We start from the raw sequence: 14,926 nt of genomic DNA on the forward strand, positions 1-14,926 counted from the left end.
AAGACATTAAGAGGCCGAGACCAAATATGGTCTTTTTTTGTGTCTGAGCTCCTTGGTCTCAGTTGGTGTGGTCTTGACTAAAACACTATTTATTGCTCCAATTTTAGATATAATTCTGGTTAACCTCAAAGTTTTCCCCTGACTTTAAAAATAAAATCTTCCTTACATGAATTGTTTGGTCCCTTTGGAATTATGGGTAGCTTCGTGTCACATTCATTCATTGGTAACCTATTCCAGGGGCATAGGTTACCAATCAAAGTTTATAGATTAAAATAAAGAGAAAAACACAAAATTCTTATGTTTTGTGTTTAATCTCGTTTTTCTGTCAGACGTATACCATTTTGAGCCTTTTTAAATATCTTTACCAGCGGTACCAACAGATAAGTGGCTCTAGCAGGATAAACCAGAGTCTGATATCGCCAGAAAGTCTAACAGAAAAACAAAAAAAAAAGTATTTTAAATCTTAGACACAGAAAAACTGGGGACTGAGGAACTTGTTGTGCATGCAGTTTGAAAGTACACACACAACACAGGAGGAAAATTATATATTTTTTCTTTTTTTAAGTGGACAGCCAGAGAAACCGGTGATGAAATACATTTCACAGTGTTACAGGATGAAATTGTGGCATCTCCCTTTTACCCTGGTAGCACGGCGTGGAAGAAAACATCGATAAAGCTTCTACACTGTTTATAACAGAAATGTTTGAACACAATTAAGACACTAATGTTTTATTTCTCTCTTTATGTGCAAGGTACAAGTTCATGGCAGAAAAATTACAATAGAAACACTGCTTGTGTGTCTCAATGTTGGGTTTTACAGATACTTCAGGGCATGTCCAGCTCTCGTTTCCAAGGTGAATGGGGTAAAAGTCGGGTGTCTTGGAGCGCAATTTACAACATTTTCCTCTTCTCAAACTCCTGCAAAGACAGACAACAAAGAGAAAGAAGAGACACAGCGTGAAACGAAGGGAGACAGAAAGATATGAATGATTTATTCATGTGGAATTCATACAGACTTGTTTTGATCCTGTGTATCTGATCTGCTGTTGGGGGAGAGACTGCTGAGTAGCTCTGGTGTCTCTTTTTCATGCCATGAGATTCAACCTCATGCAGAACATACGTGTGGGAAAGCACGAGCAGTAAAACGGCTCACTTGTTGGTTGTCAACAATAAAACAGATGGCTTCCTCCAATCGATGGGGGGGTTACATTTGTGAAAATCTGATTTATGTGAGGTTATGCTAACTGTGTTTATCTGTGGAGTCCAACCATGTGACTATAAATGAGAAGGCATTATGTTAGCCATTAAAAAGGATGTTGCTATTTACATAATCAATTTGCAGAGTATCACACAAATCGCAGGATGATAGAATACGTCGTTCCCAGAGAATTTTCCATTCCAAAAGGGAGAGTAACTTGATGCAAATGTCATTTATCAGGTCTAGAGAACACACAAGCACTCAAGCACAAGTTGGCCCATTCCTCTGTGGCTTTTGAATGCATGAAGTTATACTGCCACCCTAAGGCAAGAAAATAAAAACATGAAAAGCCAAAAGTGCTTAAGATGCACCCTCACCATCTCATTGTGACTGCCTAGAAGGGTAACATAAATTAAGATAAATATCTACGAAACTGGAGTGTTCTCGGCTCTGCTTGCTGTTTTACTGCTTAAAGGTGGACAATAAAAGAATCGAATAAGGTTTAGGGGAAATATGTAAATTAGGGAAAACAAAGAAAGCTTAACAGAAGGCAAAAAATGACAAAAATATATATAACGGTGCCGTTGACAAACAGCACACATTACATCTAAGGTCACAAAATGAATAGATGTTTCAAGGAAGGATTTTAGAGGTCTTCCAAATGGACAGGCGAAGAAACACTTTTGGTCCGGTCTGTCGTTTGACAAGTGAAGAGCAAGGGGAGGAGTAAAATGAGAAAAATAGAGGTTGTCAGTCAAAGGAGACAAGCAAAAACACCCCTGGTTTAAAATGGGGAAGAGCAGAGGGAAATGTGAAATGAAAGAGAAGACTTTTACAAATGAGCCACGACAGCAGCTTTGTGGAACCCTGATATATGAAGCCGTGAGACACCGTAAACAACGTCTGTAACCTCTTTTTCCAACTGTTGAATTTATTAGAGCGTTCAAATCTAAAGGCTTCTGTTTGGCTGCACATATTGGCTTTGGACTATGGATGAGGGGGGGTTCCGCAGGAATAGTTTCCTTCTATTATTAATAACCTGCCTGTTCTGTGAAGGTCTTAGAGGTTTGTTAGAGAACATCAGTGAACAGACATGAAGAAGAGAGCTAATGGATTAGAGATGCATTCGAATCAGGGTTTAGTTATACAATGTGTGGAAAAAGAGGGTCTTTAAACTGCAAATGTTGCCCCTTGATCCAAAGTGAAACATTTGATGAAAAATTGACATGCAACATCACTGTCCACACGTGTTTATAGAGTTAAAAACATGTCAGTGGCAGGGGAATACTTTCTTCAGCAGGGATATGGAAGAAACGGCAAGATGAAAAGCAGTTAAAAAAATACCAATAACAAAAGCTGCTGCAGGCTAAAAGGTTCAAAATTAGACCGTACTGATGTGTCAGAACTCAAAGTTAGTATTGAAGTTAAATTTAACAATATTACGAGACAAAATTATGACATGCTATAGAATATCTTTTCAAGCAAGGATTAAACATTACTTGGTTTCTTCCATAAAAGTGCTGCTAATCTAACAGGTCATTAGTAACTTCAGCTCCACTAAAGCATCATAAAATATAGAAACAATTTTAAAGATTGAATAAAAACAAAGTAGATCTAGTTGTATACAAAGAAAATAAAACAAACGGCCATCATTATAATATTTATGCCTTGTCTGAAGTGTTAAATCTTTTGACTAAACCTTTATGTGAATCCATGCTTCACACAGTTTTCTGATAAAATATTTTTATTTTTAGCATCACTTTTTATTCTCCATTTTCTATTGCCTTTGACCTTATAAAACGAAAGCTTACGCAATAAAATTAATGCAATACAAAAAAGAAGTCTGAATTATATTTATAAATGAAACGGTATGAAATGAGGGCGAAACTGTGATGATGCACCTGATAAGCTGACAAGAAAGACATTTCTGCAAGTCTAACTTCTTTCTACTACTAAATACCTTATAAAGCTATTAATACTATAGATAAATATTTGGTTTAATGAGCCTATATGATCTGTACAGTACCATAAGAGACGAGTTAGAAATAACATTTGTCATATTAAGTAAAACTGAAAGTTAAACAAAGGTTAATGAAAATAAGTATAATATAGAAATACTTCTTCATGATGGCACCACTTTGTATGACAGGTAGCTACAACCAAACCAAGAACCAGTATTTGAGGCAACTATGGCACTAATGACTACATAAGGTAAAAAAGAGCTCTGTGTGATTGAATAATAAAAATAAAAATTATCATCATAAAGGCTTTATACAATTAGTTAAAACAGGCTTAATTAAAAGAGCTGTTTAGGTGAAAACATCACATCTTGTTTACTTTGCTTAGGCAGGAGAGAAAAGGAAGTGTGTAAAGATCATTTCAGTTTGAGGGGTAAACAGCTGCATAGACATCATATAAATGCGTGAAACTTTACTGAAGGTTTTTGGAGATAAGAGGAACAGACTCCCTTCTGATCATCTTGTATCCATCTCTCTAGTTTCTACTTTTAATGTTCATAACCAGCCTACGCTTTGCATTTCCCAGAGGCCTTTGCGCCGTAGTTCAAGGCAAAAAGCACCGTTGATAAACTCAGCACTGCCTGTTCACAGCCATTTAACCCATTTCAATTTTTCACCTTCTTAAGTTTCATATTGATCAAATTTTCTTCTGATTAAACCCAGTCTGAAGCAGCATGTAGCAATGCATTCATGTAAACCCGACAAACTGTTTCCAGCAGTGGTAATGAAAGTATAGAATGATAAATGGGTGTAATATATGCCTTCACTTTTTATACTTCTTGTTAACAGAGCCTCTCTTGGGATAAACTTAAATAAAGAGGTGGTGACATCGGTTCAGTCGGTCGACACGTGCTTATTAAACGTTGCCCCTTTATTTCAGCAGTTCTTTGTTAGAAGCACATTTAAAATGAAACTCCAAGAAGAGTCTTTTTCTTCTCACATGTATAACAGAGTTTTAATTAAAGCTAACACTAGTAGTGATCAACACTTCAGCATATATGAATATAAAGCTGGGAGTGGAGTTGCACAGCGGGACTAAATTAACTTGGTTCCGACTCCATTGTTCTTTGCAAAACAGTTCCAGCTCAGTCATCTATGAACATCTATAAAAACATGCATTTTTCAGAACTTTCCACAGATTCTCAATTAGATTTTTTGTCTAGACGTTGACCAGAACCATCTAAACACACGAACATGCTTAGGGACCACACCTCTAACAAGTTTTCTTTCATGATGGCCTGTAACTAGCTCCAGCCTTCTTACCGTTAAACTTTGCTGGGCTTTTCTTAATCTGCTGAAGAAAATTGTCCCTGTAGCGTAAGGCTGCAGCTTTAAGTTTCACCATAAGAATAGCTGATTTGAATAGAACTGAAGCGTTAATTCTCAGCAAGACATCACTATTTTTGCACATACTGTAGATAATTTTGGTCTAGTTTCCCCAGATCACCTTTCTCTGCATATTGCACTTCTTATGCAGTAAAATACTTGGATTTGTTTACAATTACTCTATGATTATCTATACAATTAATAGTCCATCCATACAGACGCTCTGTACACATGTAAATAAATATTTATATACTGTATAGCCCTTCTTGATAGATGATAACTACATTTCTTTGCCTTTTACTTGTGACCGTGTAGTGACAATTAAGTCCTGAGCTGTGGGCCTCTTGGCTCTCTCCTCATTTAATAATTAAAGTAGATTTGATAGCCAACCAACTATGCACCTATGAGGCATTCACAGCCCGCCTGTATTTATATTAACATTAACAAATACACATACATTTCCTAATTGAAAACCTTAGTAGGCTTGTGGGGTTTTCTAAACCCCCTTTCCGCATCACAGCCATTTGCTACTCTGTGCTTGCATAATAAAAAAATCCAAATAAATACATTAAAATCTGTAGTTGCAATGCAACAAAATGTCAAGGGGTATGAATATGTTTTGATGGCACTACTGAGTGCCGCCTTCTTAAACTAAAATCAGATTTTAGCAACACCCCCCCAAGCACAGATACAGATGTTGGATTATGTAGAGTCAAGCTTTCGATCATTTGTTCTAGTCCATTTGAAAGCGAATTATTATTAGATTTATTATCGAGTTATTGAGGAAATATTTTCCTTTTTCGGAATGTGCCACACGGAGAGACTTTTAGAGCTGAAAACCATGTCACCAAAAGAAATACTGGAAAACAGAATAAAAAAAGGATGCAGAGCAGCAAAACAAAGGAACCATTTCAGTGCATTATATCTTGAATTATGTTTTCATTTTGGTTATTTGCAAAATGCCACTCAGTGACTGAGCAGTTTAAAATTGCTTTCATGTAATGTTGAGCAGTAAGACCTCAGGCATGATGAGAATAGGAGGGTTTCCAGAAAAAATAACATAAAAGCATTTTGATATTTTTTTTAACTTTCTGTTCATACTGTATAAATCTATGTTAGTTTGAAAGTCTTCCATACAACGTGCAAAATAACTAGTCTACTTTTACTTTCATTTTTAACTGTATAATCACTCTAAAACGTGTAAAAATCAAGTAAGTCAGCAAAAGTAAAACTGTTGATAACATATAATAGGTAAGTGGGTAGCACTGCCGCCTTGCAGCAAGCTGGTTCCTGGTTAGATTCCCGGCCCGGAGTCTATCTGTATTAAGTTGCATGTTCTCCCTGAGTATGAGTGGGTTCTCTCCGGGTACTCTGGCTTCCTCCTACAGTCCAAAAACATGACTGTTAGGTTAATTGGTTTCTCTAAATTTTCTTTAGGTGTGAATGTCTGTTGCCCTGCAATGGACTGGTGACCTGTCCAGGGTGTACCCCGCCTCTCGCCTGTAGACAGCTGGAGATAGGCACCAGCTCCCCTCGCAACCCCGCTTGGGACAAGCATGACAGAAATGGATGGGTGGAGGTATTTACAATTTGACATGTTTAATAACTTTAACATCTTTATTTTAATGAATCAATGAATTTTTAGGGTTTCTTTTTGGTAGTGTGTATTTTGTAATCTCCACGTCTCAAAGGGAAAACTATAACTGTAACATGCTTATGCCTACATGACATGCTTTGATACCAGTATCAAGAAAACTATGGAAAAAGCATAAACAGACCAAAAATGCAATGTTTGTGAGACTTTTCATAAATTAGAAAGAACAAATACGAAATGGGAAGAAACCACAACAACATGTTAAAAATCAAACGACAGATGGACACATTTCTGACTGAAACTTCATTAACCAGACAAAAACCGGGGATGGAGAAAGAGACTCAGCTTCCAGAATCATCATGCACAAACCGGGGTACACATTTAGAAACATGTCAAACGAGGGGGAGCAAACACAGCAGATGGAACAGCCTAGTGGCTCTGAACTTCAGTTTATGCTGGGATTTGCAACATGCTTTGAGGGAAGATAAAACTCTGTTCGATAGATATGGATGTTGGAGAAATCAGAGCGTTTATCATGTTAGAGGAAATGAAATATCACAGCTCTAAGAGGATTTTATCCTTCATTCAATTGAAATTTCTTGTAAATGTTTTGGTTGGTCAAAGAATGTTGCACATTGTAAGGCCAACTGATGGAATAGCATATTAAATCATCAGTATTACATACCTTTCACAGACTTCATCACCTGGTAACAACAGAAACAACCTTTTTTCACATATGGACGTACATGAAGGCTATATACAATAACAAGCAGGGGTTTTCAAGATAAACAGACAAGGAACCACTGGTTAATCCAAACACTTAATCTACTAAAGGTTACTAAGAAGACAAAAAACTCCATCAATTAGATTATTAAAAGTCCAAGATTTTAGTAATAAAATCTGATCCAAGATATTTTATTTACCGTATTTTTACGACCATAAGGCGCACCGTACTAAAAGGCGCAGTCTCAGTTATGTGTGCCATTACTGTATTTAACACACACATAAGGCGCACCAGACTATAGGGCGCAAGTTTTATATACCGGTAGATGTCCTCTACTACGTTTAAATACCTCTACTGCGTATTTAAAAATAGAGCGGAAGCAAAACTGAGTATGTTTGTGCTTTATTCATGTATTTATTACGAAGTATTAATCAAACCTGGGAGCTGGCCGTGAGACAGACACATCGTTGATGACACAGAGCGCTATGATCACTCCTCTGAAACAGTTTGACGCATAAATTAACTTAAAATGCAGAAATCTGCCGGCAGAATGTGTTCACTTTTATTATCCTGGTTCCTGCAGTTAAGATTGTACCAGTTAGTTCTGACGCGCGGCTGAAGCAGCTTTGCTGCTCTGGCTGCTCGGTGCAAAAGTGTGTCTGACGTGCGTTGGGCGGCGCTATCCTATCCTTTCTTTGCCTTGCAGCTATATTTGCTGTGATCAGTGGGAATAAAGTAGTTTTAATATGTTTTTAAGTGTGAAAATCCACCTGAAAACTTAAATCAACAGCAGCCTCTGGCCGGGTCGCCTCCTCGCGGTTCACTGCGGCGGCTGGTAGGTGTTTTTCATCAAAATAATCCAAACTGCAGGCACCTGGATAATAAAAGCGAACATAATCTGTCGGCAGGTTTCAGCATTTTAAGTTAATTTAGGCGTTAATTAAGTGTTTTAGAGGAGCGATCACAGCGCTCTGTATCATCAGCGATGTGTCTGTCTCGCTGCCAGCTCCCAGATCAGCTTCTCTGATTGGTTGATGCGGCGAGTCGAGCAGCAAAACTTCAATTTTTCCATCTCGAGCAGCAGCGCACATTGCTCCACACTGCTTCAGCTGCTCAGACGCGCTGCACCTGCTGCTCAAAATGCGCTGCGGGACCTTTTGCTGCGCCTTGACGCGCGTCAACCATTGACTTTGCATGTAAACTCGCTGCTTCTGCTGCGCGGTTCACACACCGATGTCGAGCGGTTGAAGTTCCTTTGTCAGACCTCCCGCAATAACAGCAAGCATTCATTTGTTTCACCTTGTTTTTCACATCAGCTGTGAGATCGGCACGCATGGAGTCACAGATTAACAGCGATGGTGATGAGTGGAAAAAACCACCTGGTCTCCTTACATACACCTCCCTCAGCCACTCTTTCATCATCTCCTCAATGAGGAGAGGAGGAGTTCTGCATAAAGCACATACCTTTTCTTTTATACACAATCCACGCCCACACTTCCCCCTTTAACGTTCTCATGGTGGTCTCAAACGTCCGCAATAACAACACACATAGGGCGCACCGCACTATAGGGCGCTCCGCACATTTTGAGGGGAAAAAAAGACGTTTATATGCGCCTTATAGTCGCGAAAATACGGTAAAAGGTATATCCCTGTCTATACATAAAAATACATTGGCCAGGTGATATTTTTGGCTGATATTGGTGATTTCTTTTGTATCATCTTTGACCAATACATGCATGCATTTGCATTCAGCAGCTATGTTTTGAATTATATGCTAATAAATCTTTCTTTGTGTTATTACTGTATAATTTCTAATGAAATGTAGCGATGCAACAAACGATTATTTTGCAAATCAATTAATCTAAAGATAATTTTTTTGATTGATCCATTAATAATTTGATAAGGTTCCTTAAAGTCGTGGGGAAACGGCTGTTCTAACCATTGCATTCCGAATTCTCCTGAGTGGTGCCCGAATTTACAGGAGTGGATAAAGTGAATGTGATTGGTCGTTTATCATGTGGGCGGGATTGTTCTTGAGGAAGATTCAAAAGCATGTTTGGTTGTGGCCGGTGTCTCTGAAGCATCTTGCTAACCAGTTAGCAACTTAGTGCTAGTAGGTTCCCAATGGGAAATTACATTGGGACCAAGTAGCACTAAGAAACGACAAGGAACGCTATGGACAGCGGAAACATGCAAGAGGAGGAGAGTTTTGTGTCAGAGGTTGTGGATGAGTCTCCTCCGTCATACATTCTTTATTTAGAAGGAGAAAAACACCGTCAAAGTTGTTGAGGAAGAGGACGCCAGGGCGGCAGAAGTTTCATTTGTTGTAGAAAGCTTACAGCTGTACATGTTTGAGCCCTTGCCTCGCAACGCTGTCAGTTCTAATAGCTCTAAGGCTGATGAAGATACAAACGTCCATCACTGTGAACACTGGGACGGAACTCAATGGTAAAGGAAATTATTCTTATTTCAACCGTTGCGTATATTAGCTGCGGCATATCAATCAAGATGCTATGACCGGAAAAAAATTTGATTGACAGATGACCGTTGATATATGATTGGCCAAATTTAGGTGTACAAGCTGACGTATAACTAACTGGCCAGCATAACGGAAAAAAAACACCGATTTTAAGACAGGAATTTAAAAATAATAGTAGTTCTGATAAAGAGCACATTTATATACTGTACATGTTTAAGCCAGAATGATTTGACATTCAAATATGACTTTCATACGACTCTAAAGAAGTTTTTTCACAAAATTAAACCAGGTGGTGTTTTTTTTTTTATGTTAAGTCCAAATTATTTAGATTTTTTTGTTACAATCTTGGTATAATTGGGTTGCTCTTTCAGCTAAAGCCATGTTTTAGAGTCTCTATACTCCAGCTAATGATTAATCGATTGCTAAAATTGTTGAAGATTATTTCAATAAACGACTAATCAGGATTAATCCCATCAATTGTTTAGGCCCTAATGAAACGTAAATATATAGAAAGAAAATGATATTGACATCAGGAATCAGTCCCAAATAACCACCAACATGTATAAGGGATTGGATAGACTGACATTCAAATAAATCTCTTCTATAAACTAATTCTATCTCCCTCTGCTTACATTTGTAGTTGCTGTTGTTCACTGAAGTCTCACCTTGTACATTGTGCTCCCCAGCTGAGCAGGGGACATGCTGACCACAACTCCAGCCGACTGGAGAGCTGCAATCTTCTCTTTGGCTCCGCCTTTTCCACCAGCAATGATGGCGCCGGCGTGGCCCATCCTGCGGCCGGGGGGAGCCGTCAGCCCCGCGATGAAGGACACCACAGGCTTGGCGTTATCTCCCTTAGAGATAGAAGACAGGGGGTGGAAAACAAAGCTAAATAAGCTCTAATTATTGGAGCTGAACAGAAAAAAATAAAAAGAGAAAGACCAGTGGGAAAAGTGTAATTTGTTTAACAAAGCAACAGGAGCAGGAGAGTCTGTACCAAAATAGAAGGAATTAGTTTTCTGCACCTGCATTTTATTCATTCATTAGAAACAAAGCCCCTCGTGCCCTCCCACTGGAGAATACCATGATAACACGCAAGTCTAACCAGTCATCCCTGTCTAAGCCAGCGTTATTAAAACAAAGGGTCAATCAAGCCATTTAATTGCAGGGGCGGCGGTGTGACCAGATAGGGGCTCAGGCTCCTGCCATTTCATATCATCTCATTTCTGAAATGGTAATTAGTCATGCAGCCAGTGATTAGCTCAGCACTTGTCTGCGCTACTTGCTCATTGATGGATGTTACATTCAACAGTTAAGATCATTTCCAAGGTGAAGAGAGCTAATTTTTCATCTTCAGCCATAACATCATAACCAGATAGAGGGACAGAGCGTTTGCTTGTGCGTAGCAGCTAATATTTCATACTTGGGTATAACAACATAATTGCAGGGGACGGCTGTGTGCGGGTGTACAGGCTGAAGCTCATCTGGCAGACAGCATTCAGAGAGCGAATGTGGCATGTTTAACAGCCAAAGCAATACAGCAAGGTCCTTCAAAGACACACACTTCTGCTGGCGCTTCAGGACTAAATCTAAATATGACACTGGCAGGGATGAGATGGCAGCTCTTAATATACATAAGCCCAAGATAACTTTTGATAATTGAGACTTAGCAGGGCACACATCGTTCAAGGAAAAGTCGAGGGCTCTGGAACAGAAAGCATGGCCAACGTAAAAGGTTAAGACTCGCAGAGTTATACAAAGAGTTCAGGAATATCACAAAGAGCTTTGTATATGTTAGAAGCATCTGTTCTAACCAATGAAAGATTGATAGCAAAACAAACAAATTAGCCGAAAATAGTTGACTCAGAAATCAAAGCACATTCTCAATACACAAACCGCCCTCATGTGAATCCAGCCTTAAATCTACCTCAAGCAAAGCAGGTTTAATTACTCTATTAATTCCTGCCTCTCTTGGCACTAAGTAACAATTCAAAGAGGGAGGTAATGGGGTGGGGGGGGTGTGCTGCTACTCGATTCAGCCGTCTTTTGTCTTTCACTGTTAGAATTACAGATTTATTACATTCATTAAGAGACCGATGGGGGAGTTTCACAGTTTCTGTTTGCCAACATGACAGGGGAAAAGCTTTGCTCCATAAACACAAACTAAAGCCGACCTCAGACTATTTTTGCTTCCCATAAACATGACTGGGTGGTAGGAGTAACTGGAATGTACAAACATTTGACAAAAACTAAGCTCACTTTAGCATCTGACATTTCTGCACTGCAAAAATGATCTAGAACTAAGTCAAATTTTCTGAAATTAAGTCTATTAAGTAGCTGAATAAGATGATTTGTCAAAGTAATTAAGATGCACTTGAAATAAGACAATTGTTTTTTTTCCTCATTTTAAGGCAAGGCAGCTTTGTTTGTATAGCACATTTCAGCAACAGGGCAATTCAAAGTGCTTTACATAAAATCAGTTAAAAAAAAATAAAACACAGAAGAAACTTTTAAAAATAAAAACAGAATAAAAATGACAGTGCAGTAAGATTAAACAGTAAAGAAATTAGTGCCATTTAGAGAAAGACAACATAAAAAAGAAAGGTATTCAGCATTGATTTAAAACAACTGAGTAGCAGCAGACCTGCAGGTTTCTGGGAGTTTATTCCAGATGTGAGGACCATAGGAACAGAAAGTAGACCTGTCCCAGATGACCTTAGAGGTCTGGGGGGGGTCATAGTGTACTAGCAGGTCAGAAATGTATTCTGGCCCTAAACCGTTTAGTGATTAATAAACTAGCAAAAGTACTTTGAAATCAATTCTTTGAGACACAGGAAGCCAGAGTAAGGACTTCAGAACTGGAGTGATGTGATCCAGTCTCTTGGTCTTAGTGAGGACTCGAGCAGCAGCGTTCTTGATTTTTTTAGGGAGACCTGTAAAGACCCCATTACAGTAGTCAAGTCTACTGAAGATAAAAGCATGGACAAGTTTTTCCAAGTCCTGTAGACACATAAGTCCTTTAACACTTGATATATTAAATGTAAATCATCTTGTTCCATTGGCAAATTGGTTCACTTACCTCCTCAATTCCAGAAAAAATGCACTTATTTAAAGAAAATTTTATTTTTTGCAGTGTGCAAAAGCTCAAATAGTGCAGTTAACATTTTCTGACATATGACAGAGAAACTAAGTGTAATAAAACTGAACAATGTTTCACCTTTTGGTGTAATAAGTCTAATATTTAATTTATTAATTTCTTTAAATTATTTCTAGAAACAAAATGGTTTTAATTCCGGGTAAATAAAAAACAAACCTTGGTAAAACTGAATAAACTAAAATTATAGATAAATCTATAAATTTTAAATTAGAATTTCCCTCTTGGATCAAATCAGTCCTAACATTAAGCTAATGGAGGTTTATTTAGGGGATTCTTAAACATTTAGCACATTTCATGGGTAACCCAGAGTGACTCAGAAAGATCTGGGCTTTAAGTAGGTCCAGAATATTCCATGTATAAAATCCCAACAGGCTTTGGTGGATTTCCTGGTTAGTTTTGGTACCATTGTTGGGTTTCAGGGTCCAGTTTAGCTCTAAGTTTTATTTTAGCTGCTACACTATTTGGTTTAAATGTCCTTTGTTCTACTTCCAGCTAATTGAAGTTTCATATTGTCAGTGCATTTTAAGGAAAAGACTAGAAGGAGCCTGCTTTAAGCTTGGTATAGAGTTTTTCTACTTTTCACCTCTTTGAATTCTTTACCAGATATATCAGGCTACAGTGACAGTTTGTTCACTCTCACTGAACCAATTAGCAGGACATGAAAAACCAAAAGTGTGGTTTCCTAACAGAGCACAACTCCTACAGGGTATCAACTGTTTTAATAAATTGTTTTCACATATAAAGTTCAATGCTAAAGAAAATGAATGGGACACTTTTGAACTAATGATCTGCTCAGTTAAGCAGTTGTTGGTGTTAATTAAATTAACAAGAGGCACACTAACCCCACGACCAGGAATGATTTTTTTAAAGAGTAAAAGATGTCACTACTAGAAGCATGAGGTGATACTTGGAGCTCAAAGAGGATGTAGAGTAAGTCCAACTCCACCACGATGGCACATCGAGCTATTTTTTGAAAGTTTGCTTGGTCTCCCAGCACAGTCTCAAGGCGGTGTGAATGTCTATGACCAAAACAAACTTCTGGAATTTAGCCTCAGGGTCCCACGTACCCTAGTAGGTCCTGCGCTGACCTCCGTGGAGCTCCGCCGGCATTTTCTACAGAACCATGGAAACAGCAGGTTCTGCACTTAAGCTTTGTTCTTCTCTTTTTTTTTTAAAGAGCAGCTTCACTCAGATGTAAAAGGATCTTGAGAGGTGGATAAGCGTAATGATGCCTTCAACATCATTTAACATAGCTGGTTCTGTGGTGGGTGAGTTTTGATCTTCAAAGGCAGATCCATAGAGGAACTGCCTTTGCCATTAGGCATCAGGAAGACATTCCAGACTAATTGTTAGAACTTTGGCTACTGCAGGATAATGCCCAGAATACATATGAGCTTCTTGAAGCAATACAAACTCCTAAGTACCATTTTAAGTTGATGCAATGACATTTGAGCAAATTGGACTAGCCTGCTCCGTGCGTTTTTCAGTCTGCTTTCCCTGGTACTCTGGATTAAACCCTGTGCGGGTTGATAAATGTTATTTTCATCTAATGAAGTGGAATCCTTTTGTTCCTTACAAATTATGCTACCAAATAGCTTTGGTCGCCGGATTCAAACAGCTACTGCTTTTAAGAGTCCTATTTCAAATAGTCTCAAAGGATGAAAAGTTCAATTTAATTCAAAGAGAAAACATTGTGCTCTGTCAAATTTGTACGACGCCTCCCGACTATTAAAAACGTGATTCAAGAGCACCGTTTTATGAACTATTTTCTACACATACAACTTTCAAAGGGGGAATCTGCAGCCTACCCCTACACTCTGCTGGGCTTTTCATGCTTGTGTTTCATTTGAACTGTCCCTCACTGTCAACACTGTGTGATTGGGTGTGGGGGGGAGGACTGTTTGTACTTTATTTGTTCAGTCACAGTAGTTATTCTCCTGAGACACCAGCGGCAGATTTGCATGCATTAGAGCAGTGGAGGGCAAATCAAATCCATTTCTCAGCTCAAGAGCACCAAGCACACAAATTCAGAAACAAACAGAGCTAAATTAGCACGCTAAAAAGTAATCCACATGGCAAGACTTCAGACCTGAAGAAGCTGTAAATGTGAGCAGCAGACTTCAGCCGCATTGTTACATCAGCCAAACATCTGCTCCCTCACAAGTAAAGATCAGAAGATTCACAGCTCATCAGAACGGCCAATTTCTTAAACATGACCTGCGAGTCACACCGTCATCCATCTGTCACTTTTTACCTTGATCACATAAATCACCCATATAAAAGAAAGCCTGAGGCTGTGATCAAAGAAACAGAAGGACAGCTCAAACATATTCTTAGCACATGACAGGTCCCTGTCATCATAGATACCATTGGGTTTGGAAAAAAGGGTTACATCTTAATTGAATTATTGGCTGATGTTAAAACACATGA

General features: G+C 38.6%; 1 protein-coding gene across 2 annotated transcripts in view; it reads right to left on the reverse strand.

The window, feature by feature from the left end:
• Positions 1-530: 530 nt before the first annotated feature.
• suclg1 (succinate-CoA ligase GDP/ADP-forming subunit alph) overlaps positions 531-14,926 on the reverse strand; it is a 28,673-nt gene continuing 14,277 nt past the window's right edge. The window contains exons 8-10 of one of the 2 annotated variants that reach the window (XM_038268041.1): positions 10,005-10,193; positions 6,822-6,840; positions 531-918 (exon numbers count right to left, since the gene is read on the reverse strand). In XM_038268041.1, coding sequence (XP_038123969.1) covers positions 911-918; positions 6,822-6,840; positions 10,005-10,193 — 216 coding nt within the window. In that variant the 3' untranslated portion in view covers positions 531-910. The remainder of the gene's footprint in view (positions 919-6,821; positions 6,841-10,004; positions 10,194-14,926) is intronic. The other variant, XM_038268033.1, reaches the window with a different exon arrangement.

The sequence above is a fragment of the Cyprinodon tularosa genome, unplaced genomic scaffold (assembly GCF_016077235.1).
Source record: "Cyprinodon tularosa strain WSP-4 unplaced genomic scaffold, ASM1607723v1 ctg1185, whole genome shotgun sequence".
Classification (NCBI taxonomy): Eukaryota; Metazoa; Chordata; class Actinopteri; order Cyprinodontiformes; family Cyprinodontidae; genus Cyprinodon; species Cyprinodon tularosa.